The sequence below is a fragment of the Leptopilina boulardi genome, unplaced genomic scaffold, assembly GCF_019393585.1.
Source record: "Leptopilina boulardi isolate dan_hultmark-lab unplaced genomic scaffold, ZJU_Lbou_2.1 LbouV2_121, whole genome shotgun sequence".
Lineage (NCBI taxonomy): Eukaryota > Metazoa > Arthropoda > Insecta > Hymenoptera > Figitidae > Leptopilina > Leptopilina boulardi.
The window spans coordinates 3,912,614-3,935,928 of NW_026137665.1; the positions used below are offsets into that span (position 1 = coordinate 3,912,614).

The window sequence follows — 23,315 nt, forward strand, 5'->3', positions numbered from 1 at the left end:
GTACAAATGTTATATTATCAATAATATAAAATATATAATTAATCTTTCTTAATAGAAATTATTATTTATGTTGGGTTACTAAAAATGTCAGACACTTTTTCCTAAGTATACCAAAAAAGTATTACCTGGAGTGAAACTTATCTCTGTTACAGTTAAAGCTTTCTTTTCGTATACAATAAATTACAAAACTGCCAGTACTCAGCCAGTACTGAGCCAGTAGTGGTTACCAGTACTGGTGCCAACTCTGGTAGCCAATACTGGTAAAATGTTATCATCCCAAAGTTACGCCAACTCTAGGGCCAATACTGGGTGCCAGTGCTGCGCCAGTATTTGTCAGTACTGCGCCAGCACTGCGCCATTAGTAAACTTTTGATTGGGTATAGTTTTAAAATTTTACAAATTTGATTTTCAAAATCCAATATTTTTAGAATCTACTTAAATGTAAATTCACATTTGGGCTATGATCAGGGCCTCTCCAGTTTTCCTTGTTTGAAAAAAAATAAATAAATGAAGTTTCTAATATTACATTTTGTAAAAAAAATATATTATCAATTAAAGGAACTCTATATTGATATAAATATAAATTATATATGTTTTACTAGTAAATTAATCAATTGAATATTTATTAATTATATAATTAATTAAATAAAAAATAGTAAAAATTCTAATTTACTATTAATTTAGCTAAATTTTGAATTTAAATATTATTTAAATATTTAACTATTTACTAAAGTTATATATTATATTATACTTTAGTCTTAAAATCTAGGTACTTGTCTGGTTTTGTTTGTTAGAAACTTGTGGCACTTGTGACAGGCGTGAAACCAACTTGAATGAGTTTGAGTATATTGCACAAGATTCCCTTTTGTTTACATAGAGAGAGAGAGAATAAACATAAATTTTGCACACTAAAAGTAAATATTTAAATAATATAATACAAATAAGGAAAATGTATTACTAGAAATAACATTTATATATTATAAATATTGGAGAACAAATAATGTGCCCGAAGTTCTGAACGTTAAAATGAACGAAAAATTTGTTTACTACTTTTTTAACTTCAAATTTTGTATGAAAATATTGCTGTTTTATCCAAAAATAAATTAACAATTTATTAAATGTTTATAATATAGTTCATTTTTTATTGCTGTAGTATAATTTTTAAAACCAAAAAAAAAAATGATCTTATTTGTATGAATGTTCAAAATATCAGGCACATGAATAATAACTTTTCATATACGACCTACCTACAAAAATCGCAATATCTTCAAACAAAATTAATATTTTTCATTCAACTTTAGTGCGTTTTCTTGAGGAAGGACAGAACTTTAAAAATATGTGGATCATATTGTGCCTAAAATTTCCTATTGTTTAAAAAAATATATAAAATAATCATTAAAAAATGCGAATTTTCAAAACATCTTGAATTCGCCTGAAATTTGTTACTTCGGGGTTTTTGGGGTCGCTGATTACGAATCCGGCGTTAGTTTTCAAAAATTCAAAATGGCGGATTCAATATGGCGGACAAAAATTGAAAAATCGTTTAGATTCCCCTGAAACTTGTTACTCGGGGGTATTTGGGGTCGCTGATTACGAATTCGGTGTTAGTTTTCAAAAATTCAAAATGGCGGATCCAATATTCATAAAAAATTTTTGAAAACTAGTTGGTTTTCTTTTAACATACACTGAGAGAAACGATTAGTTGCGATTACCATTTCGTGAGTAAGAGGATTTTTGATAATTTATATTAGTTACTGTTATCATTTATTTAGTCAGGTTAACCATTTTGTTAGTAAAGTGACTAATTAATAGTTATTCCAACAAACTAATTAGTTAAACCAATTAATAAAATAGTTATGCCAAGGAATAAAAATGGTAACAACAACTAATAAATTAGCAGCAGTATAGTTTACTAACTAAAAATAATCACCACAAAAATGGTAATCCCAAAACAATCTTTTTTCCTAGTGTATTCATCTAAGTTTTACCTTCATGAAGTTGGCGTCGACGCTCAGCGCCGAAAATTGTTTTTACAGGACCAAAAATGTCAAATTATTTTTTTAAAAATATTTTCCGTCCAAATAATACCTTGAGAAATACTTTTTAAGGTATTATGTAGACACAAAACGATTTTAAAAATGATTTGATATTTTTGGTACCATGAAAAATAATTTTCGACGCCGAGCATCGAAGCCACCTTCAGGGAGGTTAAGTTTTTTGTCATCGCTGTTTATAAATCCGCAGTTAATTTTTTAAATTAAAAAAACCAGATCCAAAATATTTGTTTACTAGAAGTTTTAGAGGTTGTTAATTAAACAACTTGATCTTGTGAAAATTGTATAATTTTTAATTATTTAATAGTGAACAATTTAATATTCAGATTGAGTCGGCTTTTCTTATTCGCAACTAATAGTCAACATCATATATATATATATAGTATATATATACATACATATATTGCTTTCACAAGAAAGTAAAATATTTGAAAACTAACACCCAATTAGTAATCAGCGACCCCAAAAACTCCCGAGTAATTAGTTTCAGGCAACTCTAAACGATATTTCAATTTTTGTCCGCCATATTGGATCCGACATTTTGAATTTTTGAAAACTAACACCGAATTCGTAATCAGCGGCCTCAAAAACTATAAGAACCACTTTAGATTTCTTTTTTTCATTTCTCTGTTCGGCTGGGATGTAAAAGGGATAATATACATATAAAAATAACAAAAAATATAATTGAATTTGCAAATTTTTTTTAAACAAGAAAAGTGTATTCAAGTCTAAAAATAACTTTTAATAAAAAATTATATTTATTAAAATATAAACGGTTCAAAAAATCTCTATTGGTTGTCGGTGCTGCAACATAATTTTAGTATTTCAATAGACGTATTATCATTATTGAGGTTAGTTTTTGTATTTCAGTTTTGACGACTTAAAGAACCTAATTCAAATTGACTAATTAATTATTAATTCTATGATTATTATTATTTACTATTATTATTAATTTTTTTAATGTTTTTTACTATTATTATTATTAGTATTATTATTTAAAAATTAATAAAATAAAATTTAATATTGTTTTTATAGAAAAAATTCTGAAAATTTTTCTTATCTTTCCTTCGCCACTTGTTACAATTTATCTATAGATGTATTAAAAACTTTAAACTACGTACGCATAACTGAAAGCACGCCTAGTGAACTTTCTGAAAAATATCGCCGTGCTATCTGCGGGATAATTATCTCAAGAAATTTCTCAAACATTTCCTATATATATATAAAGTTGATCAGCAATCTTCTAAATATTCACCTGTGAAACTCAGGAAATATCTATTTAAAGAGGAATGGGATAGACATTCAAATCAAAAGTTAATCGTCCAAAATTTGATATTTTATTTTTAAGCCAAAAAGTGATTTATAATTAAATAGTATTTTAGCAAAAGTAAATATATAATACATTTTTAATCATTATTCAATGGCAATTTTTTGTGATTCAAAAGGGACAAAAATAAAATTATTTACACTTTCAATGAAATACTTAATACAATTAAAAAAAAAAAATTGGGTCAAATAACAATTATTTAATCCAGAACAAATGATTTACTTGCCTATTATCTATTAAATATGTATTTTGAACCAAATAAATATTTAGTAGATCTAAATATTTGATTCTATCGTATCTAATAAATAGTAATTTGGAATAAAATTTAAATTACTTAAAACATATAAATATTAATATAGTAATTGGAACAATTAAAAAATAATTTAAATCAATTATGAAAATTATTTCATTCAATAATGTATATGTTTTTTTATTCAAATTAATATTTTTCATAATTGATAATCAGCTTCTAGGATTATTTATACGCCTGTACTTCTTTCATCAACTCTTACAATTAAATTCAAATTCGAAACCCACGATAATAGAACCCCTGACGCACTATACCTAATCTAAAACCTAACCTAAGAGCGCGTTAACGACCACGGCTACTGAAATTGTTTCGAGTAGTTTTATTCGATTTGTCTATTATTCTAAATGTAAAAAATTTAAATTTTTATAAAATATATAAAGAATTTTAGATTACAGGAAAAATATAACAAATCTCATAGAAATTAATTACCATAGCGTTGTCAAGGAAAAACCATGAATTTTTACGAAAAATCCCTAAAAATGACTATGTACCCCCCCCTGGTGGCCATATTTTTTCACATAGAGAGCTCAAATTTGGTACATTTATGTATTTTTACGTGAAAATTACATGAAAAATATAGCGAACATGATTCGGATCGATTTACACAGCTTTGTCAAGGTAAAATCAAAACAGCATTTTTTGCTGCTTCTGATAATTCTGGCGGTGTACACTGGGACATTGACTTTAACACATTAATAAACTCCTTAAATTACTATTGTTTAAGACACAAAAATTACAAAATCGAAAGAATAAATACGATTCGTTATAAGTAAGTACAAAATACACCGGCCGGTGAGAAACAGAGGTTAGCTTATAGTTTCATCTTTCCACTACAGAGGACAAATAGGTGTCCATCTAACTAACCAATCAGAACGCTCGCATTTACTTTCCTTCCGCTACGTCATCAACTTTCTTCCCGGGGGGAAGAAAATTCATGCCGTAGCGGGAGGAAAGTGGACAAGTCAAATCTCGTCTGCCATTGGCTACTTTCGAAGCTCCACAGAGCTGTAGAAAGTGCAGTTTTAGTTAGGGGCGTTGTGAAAAAAATATTGCGAGCACGATTGGAGTTGATGATCATATTGTTTTTAAGGAAAACTCATATTTTTAGAAAAAATCATGAATTTTTCGAATAAAAAAAAGAAGAAAATTTTATCTTTTAAGGGATTCAAATTTATACATTTTTACGTATTTTTACGTGTAGATTACAAGAAAAATATAGTGAGTATGATTGGAGTTAATAATCATAACGTTTTCAAGGAAAAACTGATAATTTTCGTTATATGTAACTATGTGTCTATCTATGTGTTTTTATGCTCACATTACAGGAAAAATTAAGCAAAATTGGACTTTTTCCACCTGCCTTCACACTTTAACCCCCTTTAAATTTTAGGTTTAAGGGTACGGAACCCTCGGTTTTAATGCGAGTGTAACTCGCACTTATCCAATTTTTTTTTCATTATATTGCTTTGTAATAAAAATATTAATTTTCTTAAAGTTATTTAATTATATAATAATAATAATAATAATAATAATATGGGGCCATTCATTAATTACATAAGGGTCCACAGGGGGAGGGGGGGGGGAGTTTATAAAATCTCTACATGGTCTTACGTTGGCGGGTGGGGGGAAGCTACTCTTACGTAAGATTTTGCCAAGTATTTTTCATTTGTATAGTTGTAATTAATTTTTTAATTATACATTAATATTGTCAAAAACTTACGTAAGAAGGAGGTGGTGGGGTCCGAAAAATCTTATGTATCCTTACATGAGGGAAGGGGGAGTCAAAATTAGCCAAAATCGTCCTTACGTAATTAATGAATGGCTCCTAATTATTATTATTATTATTATAATTTTAATATTGACAATAATAATAATGTTATCATATTAATTATTGTAATTATTTTTTATATATTATATCTATTACTACTATTATTATAATTAATTAATTAAAATTTTCAGAAATCACAATTTCTATAGCATTTCTGGAAATTTAATATTTTTCCAGTACTTTTGATAAAATTTCCTGATTATTCCCTGACCCCTGGCAATTCTGCATTAAAATTAATAATTTATTTGATCCAAACATTTATTAAGATAAAATCGTTGAGTTAGTGGAAATAAAGGACACTTTGGATTGTAGTGGGTAATATTACCATATTATTTCTGTAACATCTTTGATGGTACTGAGTAACATAATGATGGTTCCTGATATAACATCTATTTCTTACCATCAAGATCTTACTATCCATTTCTCTCAGTGCAATTCTTCGTCGTCGCATATAATATTTTATAAATTATATTATAAATACAAGAAAAAATAATTGATTAAATTTATAAAAATTGTTTTGTAAATCATACGAATTTTGTAAAATTCAAAAAAACAAAAAGTTTTGTAAAATTTAAGAAATTATTTTTTTCACACCTTTAGTTGTTTTATAAATATTTGCTGGCTTCAAAAACCTCGTAAAGATCTCTCTTTCGTGATCTGTGTGCAATCTTTAAGATTGCAGATTAACTTTTTATAAGAAAAATGTTGAGAAAATTTCTCGTTCTGAGATTAAACGTACTTAGTATATCATTATTACAGACGAATAAACTTTTTTAATATAGGGGGAATTAAACAGTTTCGAGAATGTTGATATTTTGCAAAATGTAAAATGAACATTAATTTCAAGCAATTTAAATCCTAATTACCAACCAATTAGTTCTTCTCTAATGAAGCATGAGTTGTGTCTCAAAACGTTCGTTAACAAATTAAAACTTTTTATTGTTCTTCATATTTATTTTTGAAACGCTTGGTTTCAGTAAATTAGATTTTTATTAACTAATCTAAATAAATTCATAAAAATGAAGCAAAAAATCATTTTTAAATATTCAAACTGGAAGATGTATAAATATAGTTTCTGCGGAAATTTGATTTACTTTTTTTTTAATATATGCAAAAGATGTTAAATTATTCGAGCAATATGTATAGTCAAATTAAAAAAACAATCTGTTTATATTGAAATTTGGAATATTTTTCAAATAATAAAAATGTGTTAAAAAAATTGTAGGCATTAATTTTAAAAATGAGGGTCATTTTTTCAAAACCTGATAAATCCATTAAAAATTGTTGGTTACTAAACAATTTTTATACATAATTCAACTTATTATTGATAAAAATCATATTGAAAAAAATTTCAAAAATGAATTTATCAGTCTTGAAAAATTGCTCCTCCAATTTTTTCGGAAATATTGTTTATAGATATTTATAAAATTATTGTGCAATTCAATAAAAGATTTATTGACTTGATTTGTAATCTACCAATCTCAAAGGGGTTTTACACGCGTATATATATGTACATTAAATAAATAATTTATCTGCATAATAATTGTTCATCAACGTAAGCGCACGTCTCTAAAGATTCAGAATTACAGCGCAAAGACACATACTTATAAACAAAATGTTAACTTATTAAAAAAACAATTTTTTCCCATTTCCGAAAAATTTTTTTTTTCAAAACCTTTTATTCTCTTTAATTTTACAGTATTTTTGGATTTAAAAAAAAAATAATAAAAAGTTATAAAAATTTTTTTAAAAAAATACTTACATACAATGTTATGATGTTGAAATATTCTCGTTGAAAGTATAACACAGAGTTATATTTTCCAGACAATCTTCTCTTTTGTAAAACCAATACTTGTAGTTTATTTATGAAGAGTTGAAACTTGAGTATTTTTTTTTTTTGTTTAGATATGAAGCGTGAGATGTGAACTGCTCGAAAAGCAGCGTGCTACTGTGGTGCTACTGCCTAAAAAGCAAGAACCACCCTGTCTAAAGCTAGAATTCACCCCATTGGTCGATATTCGCGCATCCACGTGGTGAAATCACACACTATGAAAGAGTTTTCTTTTCGACGTTCTTTTTCACCTGTATATTTTTTTTTCCCTGAACCAATAATTTCTTTCCTCTCTCTCTCTCTTTCTCTCGAATAATAATAATATAATAATAATGATTGACGCTTCGAAGCTGAAAATTAATTGAGTTAAATATCTTTTTTTAAGATCTCTTATATATAGTCACATTCAAATTCTCATATCGTATTTCCATATCTGCAAATTAGAATAGTCCAGATTCAATTAACTTGGGTCCAGTTTATATAATTTCCATTTTACTCCAATTTAACATATACTGTGTAATATTCATTTACCTAAATTTATGTCAAACAAAATAGTTATATATTATGAATTTGGATTATTAGAATATTACAAGGAAATAAAATTAATGAATAAATTTGAAATAAATTTATTAAGGTATTTCTCCTGCTATCGATTTTTGATAGAATTTTTTTTAACTTTGGGAAAATGTTCTTTTTTTAGGGTTCCGTACCTGAAGGGGGAACCCTATTAATGAGACTAGTGAAGCAAGGAATGTAACCCCCCCCCCCCTAGTGGCCACACGAATTTATCTAGAGGGCTGAAATTTGGTATACATATATGTATTTTGGCGTGTAGATTACAGGAAAAATATAACGAATCTCATAGAAATTGATTACCATAGCGTTGTCAAGGAAAAACCATGAATTTTTACGAAAAATCCCTAAAAATGACTATGTACCCTCCCCCCTCTGGTGGCCACATTTTTTTACATAGAGAGCTCAAATTTGGTACATTTATGTATTTTTACGTGAAAATTAGAGGAAAAATATAGCGAACATGATTCGGATCGATTTACATAGCTTTGTCAAGGAAAAATCAAAAATTTTGAAAAAAAGCGTTTAATCCACCTAGCGCACACACTATTTGACCAAGACAGTTCATATTTAGTATACTTACGTATTTTTGTGTGTAGATTACAGGAAAAATATAGCAAGCACGATTGGAGTTGATGATCATATTGTTTTTAAGGAAAACTCATATTTTTAGAAAAAATCATGGATTTTTCGAATAAAAAAAGAAGAAAATTTTATCCTAAGGGATCCAAATTTATAATTTTTTACGTATTTTTACGTGCTCTCTAAATCTGAATCAGTCATATTTTACTGATTAGCAGTAGAAATCTACTAATTGGCATCATAGCGAGAATTGAGCAACTGACAATTAGTAGAAATTTACTGATTCAATTAGTAAAATATCAATTACTGATTGAATCAGTAATATAAATATATGGCGGCGGGCGCAAAATCTTTGCTTGCATATTCACTATAATTATATTAGTAAATTTCAAAAAATAACTGAAACTTCAGTTAAAATGAAAAGTACTGATTGAATTAGTAAAATTTCTACTGATTCAAATTTAGAGAGTGTAGATTACAGAAAAAATATAGCGAGAACGATTCGAGTTGATTATCATAGCGTTTTCAAGGAAAAACTGATAATTTTCGATAAAAATCATGATTTTTCTCCAAAAACTAAAGAAAATTTTATCTAAAGAGTTTCAAATTTATAAACTTTTACGTATTTTTGAGTGCAGATTATAGTAAAAATTTAATAAACATAATAGGCAATTATTTTAATTGAGTTTTATCGAAACATACAATTTTTTTAAAAAGTGTACTTTTTCCTTAAGTTTTAAATTTTTGGACCCAGAAAGATAAAATTTTCTTTCTTTTTTGGGGCAAATTCCTGATTTTTTTCAACTCCAATTGTGCTTGCTATATTTTTTGTAGTGTTTTGCCATTCTTTATAATTTGCCATTTTCTATTTTTTACCATTTGCTATTTTTTTTATTTTTTGACATTTTTTATTTGTTGATATTTTTATTATTTTTTAGTTTTACTAATTTATTTTCAAATCTATGTGCTCACATTATTTTCAAATTTATGCCTAGATTATGTTCGATGTTTATGTCTATGATTATGCTTATGTTTTCTATCTAGGCCTTCAAACTTTAAACCCCTCAAATATTTTAGGTTTAAGGGTACGGAACCTTCGGTTTTAATGCGAGTGTAACTCGCATTTGTCCGATTTTATGTACATACTTTATAAGTGGTAAAAAAAACCCAGTACCCTTTGCCATGCTAAAAACTGAAATATTCAACTTCAAACTTTCAACATTTAACATAGGAATCATATACTGAACGTACTAAAGTGGCACATTTTTATTAATATCGGTAAAACTACTCGCTGCCCACACAACACATGATATTTCCTAAATTTTTCTGAAATATTTCAGTGAAATTTTGAAATATTCCAATGCGAAGACCTTGAAATATTGCTGAAATTAGGGAAATGTCCGCCTATAGGAAATATTGCCTTGTAATTTTGCTGAAATATTTCATTAAAATATTCTAGAAAGTTTCCAACATAAATGCACAGAAAAAACCTGAATTCAAATTGAGTATAGATTCTATACTCAATTTGATTCGCAACAAAAATGAAACTGGTTGTTTCATTTCGAGTTCTAAGGTAAAAGTATCAAAATGAAACAGGCAAGTTTCATTTTGAGAAAAAGAAAAATGGAAAAAATATAGTGAAATAACGAATAATTTTGCACAAAAAAATGAAATATAATAATTACAAAGAAGTAAATAACACGCTAGACTTAATATATTTGATTAAAAATTGCTAGTAATCGCGTAATAAAATAATAAAGGAAATATGTTTTTAGGTTAGAAAAATGAAAACATGTGTTTTGACAACAGGAACGGTACTGCCAACTTAAATAATAGCGGTAAATTTAAAAACTTATGAAATTAATTATTATCTACGTAAATAATAATAAATAATTTTTATTTAAAAACTTCTAAATATTCGTACTGGTCAAAATAATCTTTCTGGTGTTGTTGAAATATTAGAAACAATAATTGAAATACAAAATTACTCTGCTTATGATGCCAACTTAGAAATCTGAAATTCCAGCCAATATCATTTTGAATAACATGAAGTTTGTCCCATATTCATTTCGATACCCAAAAGAAAATGAGTTGCAACAAAAATGAGTCCAAGTTTTTTCTGTGTGATGCGCACTGGTCGATCTCAGTTTCTATGGCCTGTACAGCTGCGCAGTATTTTTTAATTTTCTAGGATCCTAGGGTGTTGATCATGTTAGTAGAAAATAATAATTGATTTCATATTTTAAAAAGTTTCTAACATGTAGGCAGCCACGAGTGTATCTAGTGATACCTAGGGAATTTTGGGGAATTTCAAATTTTTTAACTTCTAATGTTTGACAACTTTGTCAATTTTTCGCGATTACCTTTACAAGTATTGCTCACGTGAAAGTTTAATAATTTATTGAAATAAAATGTATAAACAAAATTTGAGATTAAAAGTTTGCCCCGCCTATAGATCGCCCCCTATATAGTTATAATTATTATGAATTTGGATTATTAAAATTAAAAAAGTTAATTGCATTTCATATGGAAAAAGTCCATCTTTTTTTTTTAATTTCACGTAAAGAATAGAAATAAGTAAATTTCTATTTCTTTTAATGCTATTTGAGAAAATTGAAAAAAAAGATGAGCGCAAAGGAATCGATCCCAGGTTTTCTCGCTCTGTGAAGCTGACTAATCAACCACACGTAGAAACTTGGAAGTAAATTGACTAAATTAATCTTTGTAAATTAAACTGAAAAGGAATAAAATGAAATTGGAAAAAATCTACATTTATTCCCTATAGCAGAATTAAATTTTTTTTTCTTATGACAATTTGAAAGAAATTAATAAAAATAATAAATTAATTTCATTTTTGGAATAAATATAAATATACAAAACCATTATCTTTGACTTCTCTCTAAAATTAGTAGAATTTTCATTTTTCAATTGGTATTACTTAATATTTGACTAACAAATTACTAGATTATCAATTTTCATATAGGTACTAAAGAATTAGTCACGTGAGGCTATGGCAGCGCTCCTAGTGTTTACTATTGGTAATACTAAACGTCGTACAGTGTTAAATACCAGTTGATCGTTAAATAACATCGAAATATACCAAAAAAAATTTACTAACTCAATAATATGTACTTCCATTATGAAATAAGCAATATTAGAAAAAAATATGAAAATTAATTTTATAAGAAAAAGAAAATTTAGAAAATGGTTTTTTTTTTAATTGTAGGCATTTCAATTGAATTGATTGTCGATATTTTTTTTCATCTGAAAAATCGTAAGAAATATAATCATCGCACTTACAAATTTAAATCGTTCGTATTTATATAGTAAGAAGTTCAAGTTTATTAAGGTTAATTTATTGCAAACTAAATTTAGTACACATTCAATTTCAGGTGAAAAATTTTACCGCAATGGAACGATGTAAGTTGTATTTGAATTCAATCGATTTCTCGAGATCTCAATTTTACCTTTCAATATTTCAAAAGGGTACATACCGGAATATATAGGTATTTTAACTTTAAAAGAATTTTATTCTTTTTATTTTTTTATCATTTTTGAATATATCAAATTCAAATCGAAATTTAATATACTATACACATATATATATGTAGGAGTATTTGCATTTTTCAAAGCGTTTGATTTCATGGTCCATTTTCTATTTTAAATTATGCAAGCATTTTTATGGTTTCTTTATATATACATATATATATATATATGGAAAGAGGTATCATTTTATGTTTCAATTTCGATTTGTTCTATGTTAGGAAATTTTTTTTCTTTTTGAAAGCAATATAACATTTGTTGAAATTCAAATATCAAATGCAACGATTTTTCAAAATAATATACACAGGGAAAAAATTTCTTTTCTGAATTTTAAAAATTTCACAATTTATTTTAAGATTCATATTTCAAATTATCGTAAACTGAATGTTTGTAATGATATTAAATTGCATTTTTTGGAATTAGTAGATATATATGTATATGTATAAGCATTTTAGAGAATGAAACTTTAGTAATATTTTCTACTCAAGTGCAGATACATGGAGCATTTCCCAAACATCATGTATAGTAAATTAACGATTTTAGTTAACGACCAATAAGCAAAAAGCATATATATATAAATACATATATATGTACGAAGGCTTATATTGACTAACAGGGAATTCAGAATTCAACTAGTGTTCATCATTAAATCGATATGCATATAGAATTCTGTTCCACTCAGGCAAATATCAACCGATATAATTGTTCGTCCATTGTGTTACTCTCATTCCCCAAAAGGGCTTTAACGGGACAATTTAATTATATAAACTAAAATTTGTAAAAAATATTTATTACGTCATTTTAGTCTTACAATATATATATTTTAATATAATCAGGGTTGTCACAAGAATAACATTTTCTATTTTCCTGACATTAATAAAATTTTCTTGACAAATTTTTTTTTAAATTAAATTTAGTGAATTTTTAATAGTCGAAAAGGTGAATTCAAAATTTTAATCAACGATTGAAGCATTAATATAGTTTTAAAATTCGGGTAAATTGAATTTTGGATAAATTAAAATTCAGATAATTTTAAACTTAAATTAAATTAAAATTTGGACATAATTTAAAACTTAAATTAATTAAAATTCGGATATTTTGAAACATAAATCCATTAAAAATTGGACAAATTGAAATTTGGATAATTTAAGACATAAATCAATTTAAATTTGGATAATTTGAAACTTAAACCACATTATAAAAAAAATACTAAACGTAATTCGATTTGAGTGTCAATAAATATATTAAAGTTTTCGGGGTCGCTGAATCCGAATTTGAGATCAGATTTAAAAAATTCAAAATGGTGGACCCAAAATCGCGTCCAAAAATTTTTAAATTGACTAGATTTGCATAAAAATGGTTCTTATAGGGTTTTTCGTGTTGCTAAATCCAAATTTGAGGTCAGACTTAAAAAATTCAAAATGGCGGACCCATGGTGGCGGAAAAATTTAAAGTTGATTCAATTCGTTCAAAATTTAGTACTCGGGGGTTTTCGGGGTCGCTGAATCCAAATTTGAAGTCAAATTTAGATTCAGCGACCCAAAAAAACCCCCAAGTACCGAATTTTGAACAAATCGAATCAATTTTAAATTTTTCCGACATATTGGATCCGCCATTTTGAATTTTTTAAGTCTGACCTCAAATTTGGATTTAGCAACACGAAAAACCCTATAAGAACCATTTTTATGCAAATCTAGTCAATTTAAAAATTTTTGGACGCGATTTTGGGTCCACCATTTTGAATTTTTTAATAATTTGAATCTTAAATTCATTAAAATTTGGACAAATTGAAACTTAAATCAATTAAAATTTGGACAAATTGAAATTGGAATAATTTGAGTTATAAATTTAAATTTGGACAAACTGAAATTCGGATAATAATTTAAATTTTAAATGACTTAAAAGTCCATTAATTTTAAGCTGGACTGAAATTTCGTTAATTTTAAGTTTCGATCGATTGAATTTGAATTTTTTAAAAATGTTAATTAATAAATTTGTTTGAAACAATAATTAGAATTAGAATTAATTGAAAGTTGGATCACTTGAAATTAAAATTTAAATTAAAGTGTAATTTAAATCGATTTAAATTTCAATACAATAAAATTAAATTGAAATTTATATGAATTAAAATTAAAACAGATTCAAATTTGGATAACTTGAAAAATAGGTGAAATAGGTGAAAAAAAGTGAATAGGTGATAATCTATAATAATCCCTTCTCTCTAAATCTGAATTAGTAAAAATGTTTACTAATTTGAATTAGTGACTCACTTTTTGCTTCTGAATTAGTAAAATTTTACTAATCATTAGTAACTTTTACTAAAAATTAGTAAAATTTTACTAATTCTAAAGTAAAAAGTGAGTTACTAATTTAAATTAATAAACATTTTTTACTAATTCAAATTTTGAGAGTTGTAGAGACAAAAATTGTTAAAAAATTTTACACGCAAAATTCCCTAAAAAGAAAAAAAATAATAATAATTTTCTATACGTTTCTCTAACTTGTGGCTACCCTGATAATGTAGGTATACATTAATTTCCGTATTGTTCGAATAGAAGATGAATGATCCAATCTCGTTCTGAATATTTTTTACGTTTTTCCACTTGTCGAGAGAAAGATTTTTCTGAATTTTTATTCATTTCATTGATGGATGTTTCTTTCTTATAATCAAAATCATTCTATAAAGAAACATTATTTTTTCTATTAATGTATTTCGTTATATCTATAATTAAATTAATTTCATTTATAAAAATTATTTTCTTTTTCTCTTACCATTTTTCGTGAACGATTATATTCGTCATTATAAAATCGAGGACCACTTTTACGATATTGGGGAATCTCTTTCGTTCCATGGAGAATTAGTGTAAAATCTTCTAAAGTTCCATTATTTGTCGCTGGACCACTCTGAATAAAAAGAAAAAATAAATAAAATTTCGTTTTCATATAGAGTAAGATTGCTTGACTATATGAATCACAACACAAAAGAACTCATTGTTATCTCTATTGTTGTGATTCACAGTCAGTCATTTTTACTGTATAAAAAAAATTACTGCAGACGGATTTATATATGTTTAATTCAAATATCTTAAAGAATAATAATGATTGTTATCATTCTTTGCTAGGGTCACTTTTTAATTTATATTATTTGGACTTTTGCTGTTATTTATAATTAAGGGTGAATAAAATTTATATAACTTTTTTGTGTTTACCACATCCAATATTTCAAGAAGCCAAACCCCATGGGGGTTTTCACCCCAAGTTGCTACCGACATGAATTTCCACTTTGTGAAACCATCAGATGATTTGTCTAGTGCTCTTGGATTCAGGATTTCTACCTTTGTACCTGTACAATTAAATCAATTAACATTTTATTCCATTATTTTATTTACGATACTTTTTAATTATTATATATATATATATATATAAAATAATAATAAAAAAATAATAATATATAATATATATTATATAAATATATAAATAAACTTTTCTTCTTTGTTTCAGTGTCACTAACATGTTTTTGATGACTAATTTAAATTATTAATGAAAAAATTTTCACTAAACTTAAATAAAAAAAATATTCTTTTGTTTTTGATTTTTTATGTTCATTAATTCTCACACCAAGCATTCTCTTTGATTCACCCACATAGCTCGCAGAGCAATCCTTACATTTAATTTTATAAGCACAGTTTGTTTTTCGGTTTTTATTTGTAATGTCTTTGCCTTTCTTTACGTAATTATTATTCTGATTCATCTTTGGAATTGTTAAAGTGTTGAATTCGTATAGTAAAGATGTTTTGTAAAAAATCTCTTCTGAATATGGTAAAACAATCTTTTTAGCTCTACAATAATATGTTTCTTTATTAGGACGTCGTTGATTTTGATTTATAATATGAACACGTTTTTTTATATGTTTTTCAATAAAATTCGAAGAATAACCATTTTATGCAACAATAATTCTGTAACAATATCAATATTTTTCTGATGAAATTTAACATTTAAAAACTTAATTGCTCTGTCTATCAAATTATAAACAATAGCAATTTTTTGAGAAATTGGATGTTGAGAATAAAAATTTAAAAATCGTCCAGAAAAAGTAGGTTTTGTAAACCAGTCAGTAATTAAAATATTGTTCTGTTTTATACACGGAGAAACTTTGTGTATAACTTTTTGTTAAACTCATATGTATTTTTAGTAAATTGACTACTAAAGTGGGGAAAAAACGGGAAAAATACGAAATTTCTTATTTAATAGAAGTCTCTTTAACAATATATGACTTCTTTTTTTCAATATTTAGTAGTCAAATTAAGAAAAATTCGACGTGGACAGTGTCGTAACTAAAAAGGGTTAGATGAAGCCCCGACTTAATCGCAACAATTATTAATTAACTTTTAATTGAATCATAAATAATATTAATGAGGCTTTACTTTAGGTTATTTTTCTTTTTCTGTGTTTAAAATTTCACAATCCGGTTAGATTATACATCGAAAATACTGTTTTTATGAAGTTAGGGGCGCTTAAAACATACAGTACTCTCCTGAGCACATGTGACCTTGTCTATGAAACCCCCCAAAAAAAATATATCATGTCATGTACATCTCTTATCCAAGCATATAATTCTTTTAATTAATGAGAATCGGTTTCAAATGAACACTATTTTTGTTTTTTCTTTTTTTGTAAAGTTGAAAAATATTTGTGTTACTTCGTGTCACTAAAAGTGAGGTTAGGTGCGATACAATACTTATACGACAAAGTTATTAATCAAGACAAGACAGCGGAAACACCAAGGCGAAGGAACAAGTTCTCATCAGATCACGGAAGTTAAGCAACGTTGGACGCGGTTAGTACTTGGATGGGTGACTGCTTGAATTGACATTCAACGATATGTTTTTTCGTGAAATTTAATTTTCGATCAAATACCAAATTTTAGTAGTCAGACTAAGAAAAATTGATATCGTTGCAGTTTTTCCCCACTTTAGTAGTCAATTATTTACTAAAAATACATAGTGAGTTTAAGAAAAAGTAATACTCAAAGTTTCTCCGTGTAACTAATACATCAAGGAAACTAATAGAATTATTAATAAAAAGTTGAGAAAAATTCGATCCTTGGAAGGAATGAAATAACATAAAAGTTGTATGTTATTAATATTGTTTATTGTATAACTTTTATGTTATTTCATTCCTTCCAAGGATCGAATTTTTCTCAACTTTTTATTAAACATTCCGGAAGGGAAAATCCTTACTCTACAAATAATAGAATTATTATTTTCAATCTCATACAGAATTATTGTTGCATAATGGTTATCCTTCGAATTTTATTGAAAAACATATAAAAAAACGTGTTCATATTATAAATCAAAATCAACGACGTCCTAATAAAAAAACATATTATTGTAGAGCTAAAAAGATTGTTTTACCACATTCAGAAGAGATTTTTTACAAAACATCAAATTTAACAATTCCAAAGATGAATCAGAATAATAATAATTACGTAAAGAAAGGCAAAGACATTACAAATAAAAGCCGAAAAACAAACTGTGTTTATAAAATTAAATGTAAGAATTGCTCTGCGAGCTATGTTTGAAAAAATTTCAAGATTTTTTTAAGTACCAAACATTTTTTTTTGAGCACTGAAAAAAAAGTTCTGGTTAAAGTTACTAGATGCGTTTGGTTAAAAAATTTCTAGTTATTTTAACAAGAAAATATAGTTAAAAAGACTAAACAGTTCTAGTTAAATAAGTATGGTTAAATTATTCTGGTTAAAATAATTCTGGTTAAAAACGCGCGTTCGCGGACACTGCATAGCGTCTGTTGTTCTTTTTCGAATAGTTTATCGTGCGGATCGCAAGAATGGATGAAAAAGTTAACCAAGCTCTGGAAAATTGGGGTTTGGGAGAATTAAAAGATCTGTTTAAAGGTTGGTTAATTAATTTTATAATATAAGTGAAAAAATTGTTGACGAACGGCAAACCCGTTCGTGTGGAAAATAGTTTGAAGGTTATGTTGAAAACGTGCTCGACACGTTTTATCAGAATTTTAGTTCTGAATAATCATATTTAAATAAACATTATTAAGAGAATTGCAGTGTAAAGGTGTTATTGTTTGATTGCATTTATATGTACATAATACAAATTTTTTTAATTCATATTTTATAATATTTTATAATATAATATAATAATAATAAATTTAATCAATTCTCTGATTAACTAGAATTTCTGGTAAGATCAACCAGAAATTTTTTTACCAAAAATTTTTAACTAGAAAAATTCTAGTAAGATTAACTTGAAATTCTAGTAAGATTAACTTGAAATTCTGGTAAAATTAACCAGAATTTTTTAACCAAATTTTCTAGTACTTTTAACCAGAAAAAGTAGTAAGGGTATATATAACTTTTTATTCTGGTTAGATTAACCAGAATTCTGGTTATTTTAACCAGACTTTTTTTTCAGTGAGGTATATTTAATTCCTTTTTTATCTTAAAAAAGAATCCTACAAAGCACATAAATAAAGTTTATCTTGAAACTCAAAATTTTCAAAGACAGTTTAAAAAAATTGTAAATTATTAAAAATAAATTTTAACAGCTGAAAAACTATATATGTATCAATTTTAAAAGATATTTGTAAAAAAAAATTGTTATCGCAAAAAATAAAAATGCATGTTTTTTTGTTATTAATTGCAAACTATGCGTGATAATAAAATTTTATGACATTCATAATTACAAATTACAGAAACAAGAGAATGAAAAATATTTTATAACGGACATTTTTTTTTAATGAGAAAAATGTCATGTATAATGTAAAATATTATAATCTAAAACATATATAAAATTTAATTTTCAAACGAACATAAATATATTTTTTTTCTGTTTATCTAACAATGTATTTTTCATTTATATTCCATTGCAGCTTTTTGTGACATAATTTCAAGTATTTCAATCAAATGGAATTTTCAATAAAAAATGAAACGTTATTGAAATTTCCCTATATTGCTTGAATGATTTTGTCAAACAGACAGGCAGACAGACAGACAGACATACAGATAGAAATATTTTATTATTTCCCACTGGAAATCACTGTTGCGTTTTTCAATTTATAACATTTCATTTAAATTCTATTTTTAGTATATTTGATCATTTATTGAGGGTGATTCTGACTTTGCCAAAGAGCTTAATATTAATAATAATAATAATACTAATACTAATAATAATAATGATGATTTTAAAAATAATAATTCATTATCATTTAAAATTTTTTTTCTCCTTTTTTTCTAAATTATCTTCTATATAGGGTAACGGCACCAGTGAAGGAACTGACACCAGTGAAAGAACAAATTTCATGTTTTGCATTCTAATTAGTGTAATAAGCAATTTGGTATTATAAATTATATATTTTTATGTTCCTTATTTAATTTACGTCTTTAGTATCTAAGATACCTAGAGAGTTAACACGTAAATTTTATAAAAAAAAATTTTTTAAAATGTTGTGTTGCAAATTTATCTTCAACAATAAGAACTCTTCTCTGACACGTTATTTCTTTTTTCACATTTAACTAATTTAAACTGCCTTAAATCGTCGGTCTTCTTTAAACTAAATTTATCTTGTGTATTAGAAATACTTCTTTTCATTTAAAAGCTAATATAATATTAATTTGCCATAAGAAAAGCAAATTCCGTCATTGGGGTTATTTTTTTTTATTTACTAGTGAAAGAACAGAAATGTTTTTTCACTGGTTCCAATGCAATCCAATGAAGGAACACCTTCAACGAATAGTCTGAAGTCAAACAAAAAAATGACAAAATCAAATAGGTTAACACTGTTAGGTTACAATAATATTGTCAAAATAAATTGCAAGTAGATGATTGATTGTAGGTTATAAATGCATTTTCAATTAAAAATAAGATTCTGCAAACTTAGTTAAAAAATATTTATAATTATCATTAATTTACCTTTATTTTAGTATATTACAAACATTTTATTACTTTATCTTTGTTTTAATATATTTTTTAAATATATTTTAAATATATATTTCACATTGTTCTTTCACTGCATGCAGAAAATTCTTTCATTAGACAATTTGTTCTTTCACTGGTGAAATAGGTATGTTTTACTTATTAATAATTAATTAACATCTTATATTTATGAAAATTAAATATGACCTTCGCATTCTACACTTAATTAGCTATCGAAAAAAAATTGGTAAAAAAATTTTCAATAACTGCATTCAAAAATAATAAATGATAAAAGTATGCATTTCCTTAAATGTTCTTTCACTGGTGCCGTTACCCTACTTGCAAAGTAGAATTATTTTCACATTTAAGGAAGAATCAGACAAAGAACCCAGATAGCACGTAAGGTTGCAGCAACCTTGCAAGAAGCTTCAAATGTCCCACCTGACCCAAGCTTGTATAGTAATAAAGTTTTAATTAAAAGTTTAAAATTTTCAAAATTAATTTATTTGAAAATTTTACTTAAGCTTTTTTAAAAGTTAAATCATTATTTTCTTTAAAAATACAAAAATACACAGTTATGGACTAACTTTTGTTCTGATTCCCAGATAGCACGTAAGATTGCAGCAACCTTGCGGCAAACGTGCCGCGCACACGGAAAAAAAGAAAAAGTAACTTTTACTATTTTAAAAGTAAAATTGGACCTGTCCGAAGTTTCTGCGCATCTCTGGCAACTTTTACTCCAAAAATAGTAAAATTTACTTCAGAAATAGTAAAAATTACTACGGAAACAGTAAAATTTACTACAGAAATAGTCAATTTTACTATTTTTCGAGTAAAAGTTGCCAGAGATGCGCAGAAACTTCGGACAGGTCCAATTTTACTTTTAAAGTAGTAAAAGTTACTTTATTCGTTTTTCCATTTTTCTCCGTGCAATATTGCCAACCTTGCAACAAGCTTGCCGCAAGCTTCAAATGTCCCACCTGATCCAAGCTTGCATTGTAATCTTACCAAAAGATTGCAGTGTAAAGTTACTGCAAGATTGCACAATAAGATAATCGCAAGATTGCTCAGTCAGCTTGTACGGTAAGCTTGCAGCAAGGTTGGTGCAAGGTTGACAAATAACCTTACTTTAAACCTAAAAAAATTTTTTTTGTAATGTTTCGTCTAATTTGTATAATTTTATTATATAAATTAAACGAAACATTTTTAAAAAAAAATTTTATGTTTAAAACAAGATTATTTGGCAATCTTGCACCAACCTTGCTGCAAGCTTACCGTACAAGCTGACTGAGCAATCTTGCAGTAACTTTACACTGCAATCTTTCGGTAAGATTACAATGCAAGCTTGGATCAGGTGGGACATTTGAAGCTTGCGGCAAGCTTGTTGCAAGGTTGGCAATATTGCGCGGCACGTTTGCCGCAAGGTTTCTGCAATCTTACGTGCTATCTGGGAATCAGAACAAAAGTTAGTCCATAACTGTGTATTTTTGTATTTTTAATGAAAATGATGATTTAACTTTTAAAAAAGCTTAAGTAAAATTTTCAAATAATTTAATTTTGAAAATTTTAAACTTTTAATTAAAATTTTATTTAAAAAATTTTTAAAATTAGAAATTGCATTTAATCCTAGAAATCACATCTGGGATAGTAAACTACCCCAGAAAAATTCAAATTTCGGTATTTTTTGCAGATTTTGTGATTTTTGTAATGTTTTAGCCATATTTTTGATCCTATCAAAAATCTCAAAAAACTCTATCTTCTTCCTTATAAAAAAAGGCAGAAAATTATAATATTTATAATGAAGTTATTTTGCGTTAAATATGAACATTCTATCAACAAAACTATTTAAATGTGGTTTTCTACCCCAGATGTGCTTCTACGTATGAACCAGCTATGTTGTGTTGTCTATATGGTTAAATCAAAATTGAAAGTTTTTATGAATATAAGAAACGATTTTAGGTAACATAACCTAAAAACATTATTTGTAGGTTATGTCACTTAAACCGTTATCCGTTTTGTTTCGATTCTTCCTTAAAATAAATTTTTTGTTTTCATAATTTATTTAGTTTATAGAGTAAAATTTCTATGAATAAAAAATGGAGGTAAAATTTATGATTTTTGTGTTTTCTTTTTTTTTAAGTTTGAGAAATGCAACATTTCATAGTATGCAACATAAATGTATATATATATTGATAGTGTGCGGAGGAAATTGCTTGAAATCAGATATACCTGAAGGTGCTGTCAAATGCATTTGAAGAGAGCCACGAATGCTATATTTCATATTCGTTTCAACTTGAACGTGTTCTAAGAAATCTATGTCTTCCTCAGAGCTAACACCTTCATTCATGTGAAATTTCAAAATTCTCGAGCTCCCGTAACTCAGAGTTGAGTTGTATCTAGAATAAATTCAAAAGTGTTGCATATATATATATGTATATAAAATATTTTTCAAGAAACGAATGGCAAATATAAGATTTTTCTCTTATAAAAGATGCATACATGTACTGCAAATCATATACATATACATATACATGACACCAGGAATAAAGAAAAAATATCTAAAGTATAAGGGAAAATAAATTTTTTTTTCCTAAATTTCCGAGTGAGGAAAAATATTTTCTATTAAAAAAAGGAGATCCTTTAATGTTCAGAAGGTACTTTAACAAGCGTCTAATGAGCTGACCTTTCTCTCAAAGGGTTATCATCTCCCAGGTGCGGTTATCGATTATTGGATATGACTTTCCTGTAGAGTAATCTATAATGTCATTATTTAAATGCCTTTAAAAACTAATTAAATATATACATTATTTATTTAAAAAAATAATTTTTAACTTTTATTCTATAGCTATTATATAATAATTCGCTTCCACAAGTTTCAATTAAATAATTTATAAATTAAATTTATGTTTTTATAATTTAGTGATTATTTTAATTAATTAATAAAATCGATAAAAAAATGATGGAAAATTAAAACATTAATAATGAAAATTTCTTTCTTTTTTTTACTACAGACTATATTTTTATTAAAGATGTATATATCTTATGTTTTTAATTATGCAAAAGATGAAAATGTAAATTTTTCCATAGTGACAGAATGTTGCTTTATTAAAACCATTTTATGAATATTGCAGTATTAAAAATTTTTTAGAACCTCTTATTTATATACATATATAAAAAATAAAATATTATTTCGATAAAAAATTATTATTATTTATTTGATAAATAAAATTTCTATTGCTTATAATTTTTAACAACATACTTTTAACAAATGAAAAGAGTGCCTATTTTGTTTAATAAAAATTCGAACAAATAATAATTCCT

At 26.3% G+C, this 23,315-nt stretch overlaps 2 protein-coding genes across 4 annotated transcripts in view; both read right to left on the reverse strand.

Annotated features, from left to right (window-relative positions):
* LOC127285653 (ankyrin repeat and death domain-containing protein 1A-like) overlaps positions 1 to 7,482 on the reverse strand; it is a 75,564-nt gene extending 68,082 nt beyond the window's left edge. For all 3 annotated transcript variants that reach the window (XM_051311783.1, XM_051311777.1, XM_051311791.1), the window contains exon 1: positions 7,282 to 7,482. The gene's annotated coding sequence lies outside the window, so the exon portion shown is untranslated. The remainder of the gene's footprint in view (positions 1 to 7,281) is intronic.
* A 6,749-nt stretch (positions 7,483 to 14,231) lies between these two features.
* Positions 14,232 to 23,315, reverse strand: part of LOC127285344 (neuroendocrine convertase 1-like) — a 63,933-nt gene continuing 54,849 nt past the window's right edge. Inside the window, exons 12-15 of the mRNA XM_051311324.1 lie at positions 22,224 to 22,390; positions 15,258 to 15,391; positions 14,821 to 14,952; positions 14,232 to 14,726 (exon numbers count right to left, since the gene is read on the reverse strand). Of these exons, the coding sequence (XP_051167281.1) occupies positions 14,580 to 14,726; positions 14,821 to 14,952; positions 15,258 to 15,391; positions 22,224 to 22,390 (580 nt within the window). The 3' untranslated portion in view covers positions 14,232 to 14,579. The remainder of the gene's footprint in view (positions 14,727 to 14,820; positions 14,953 to 15,257; positions 15,392 to 22,223; positions 22,391 to 23,315) is intronic.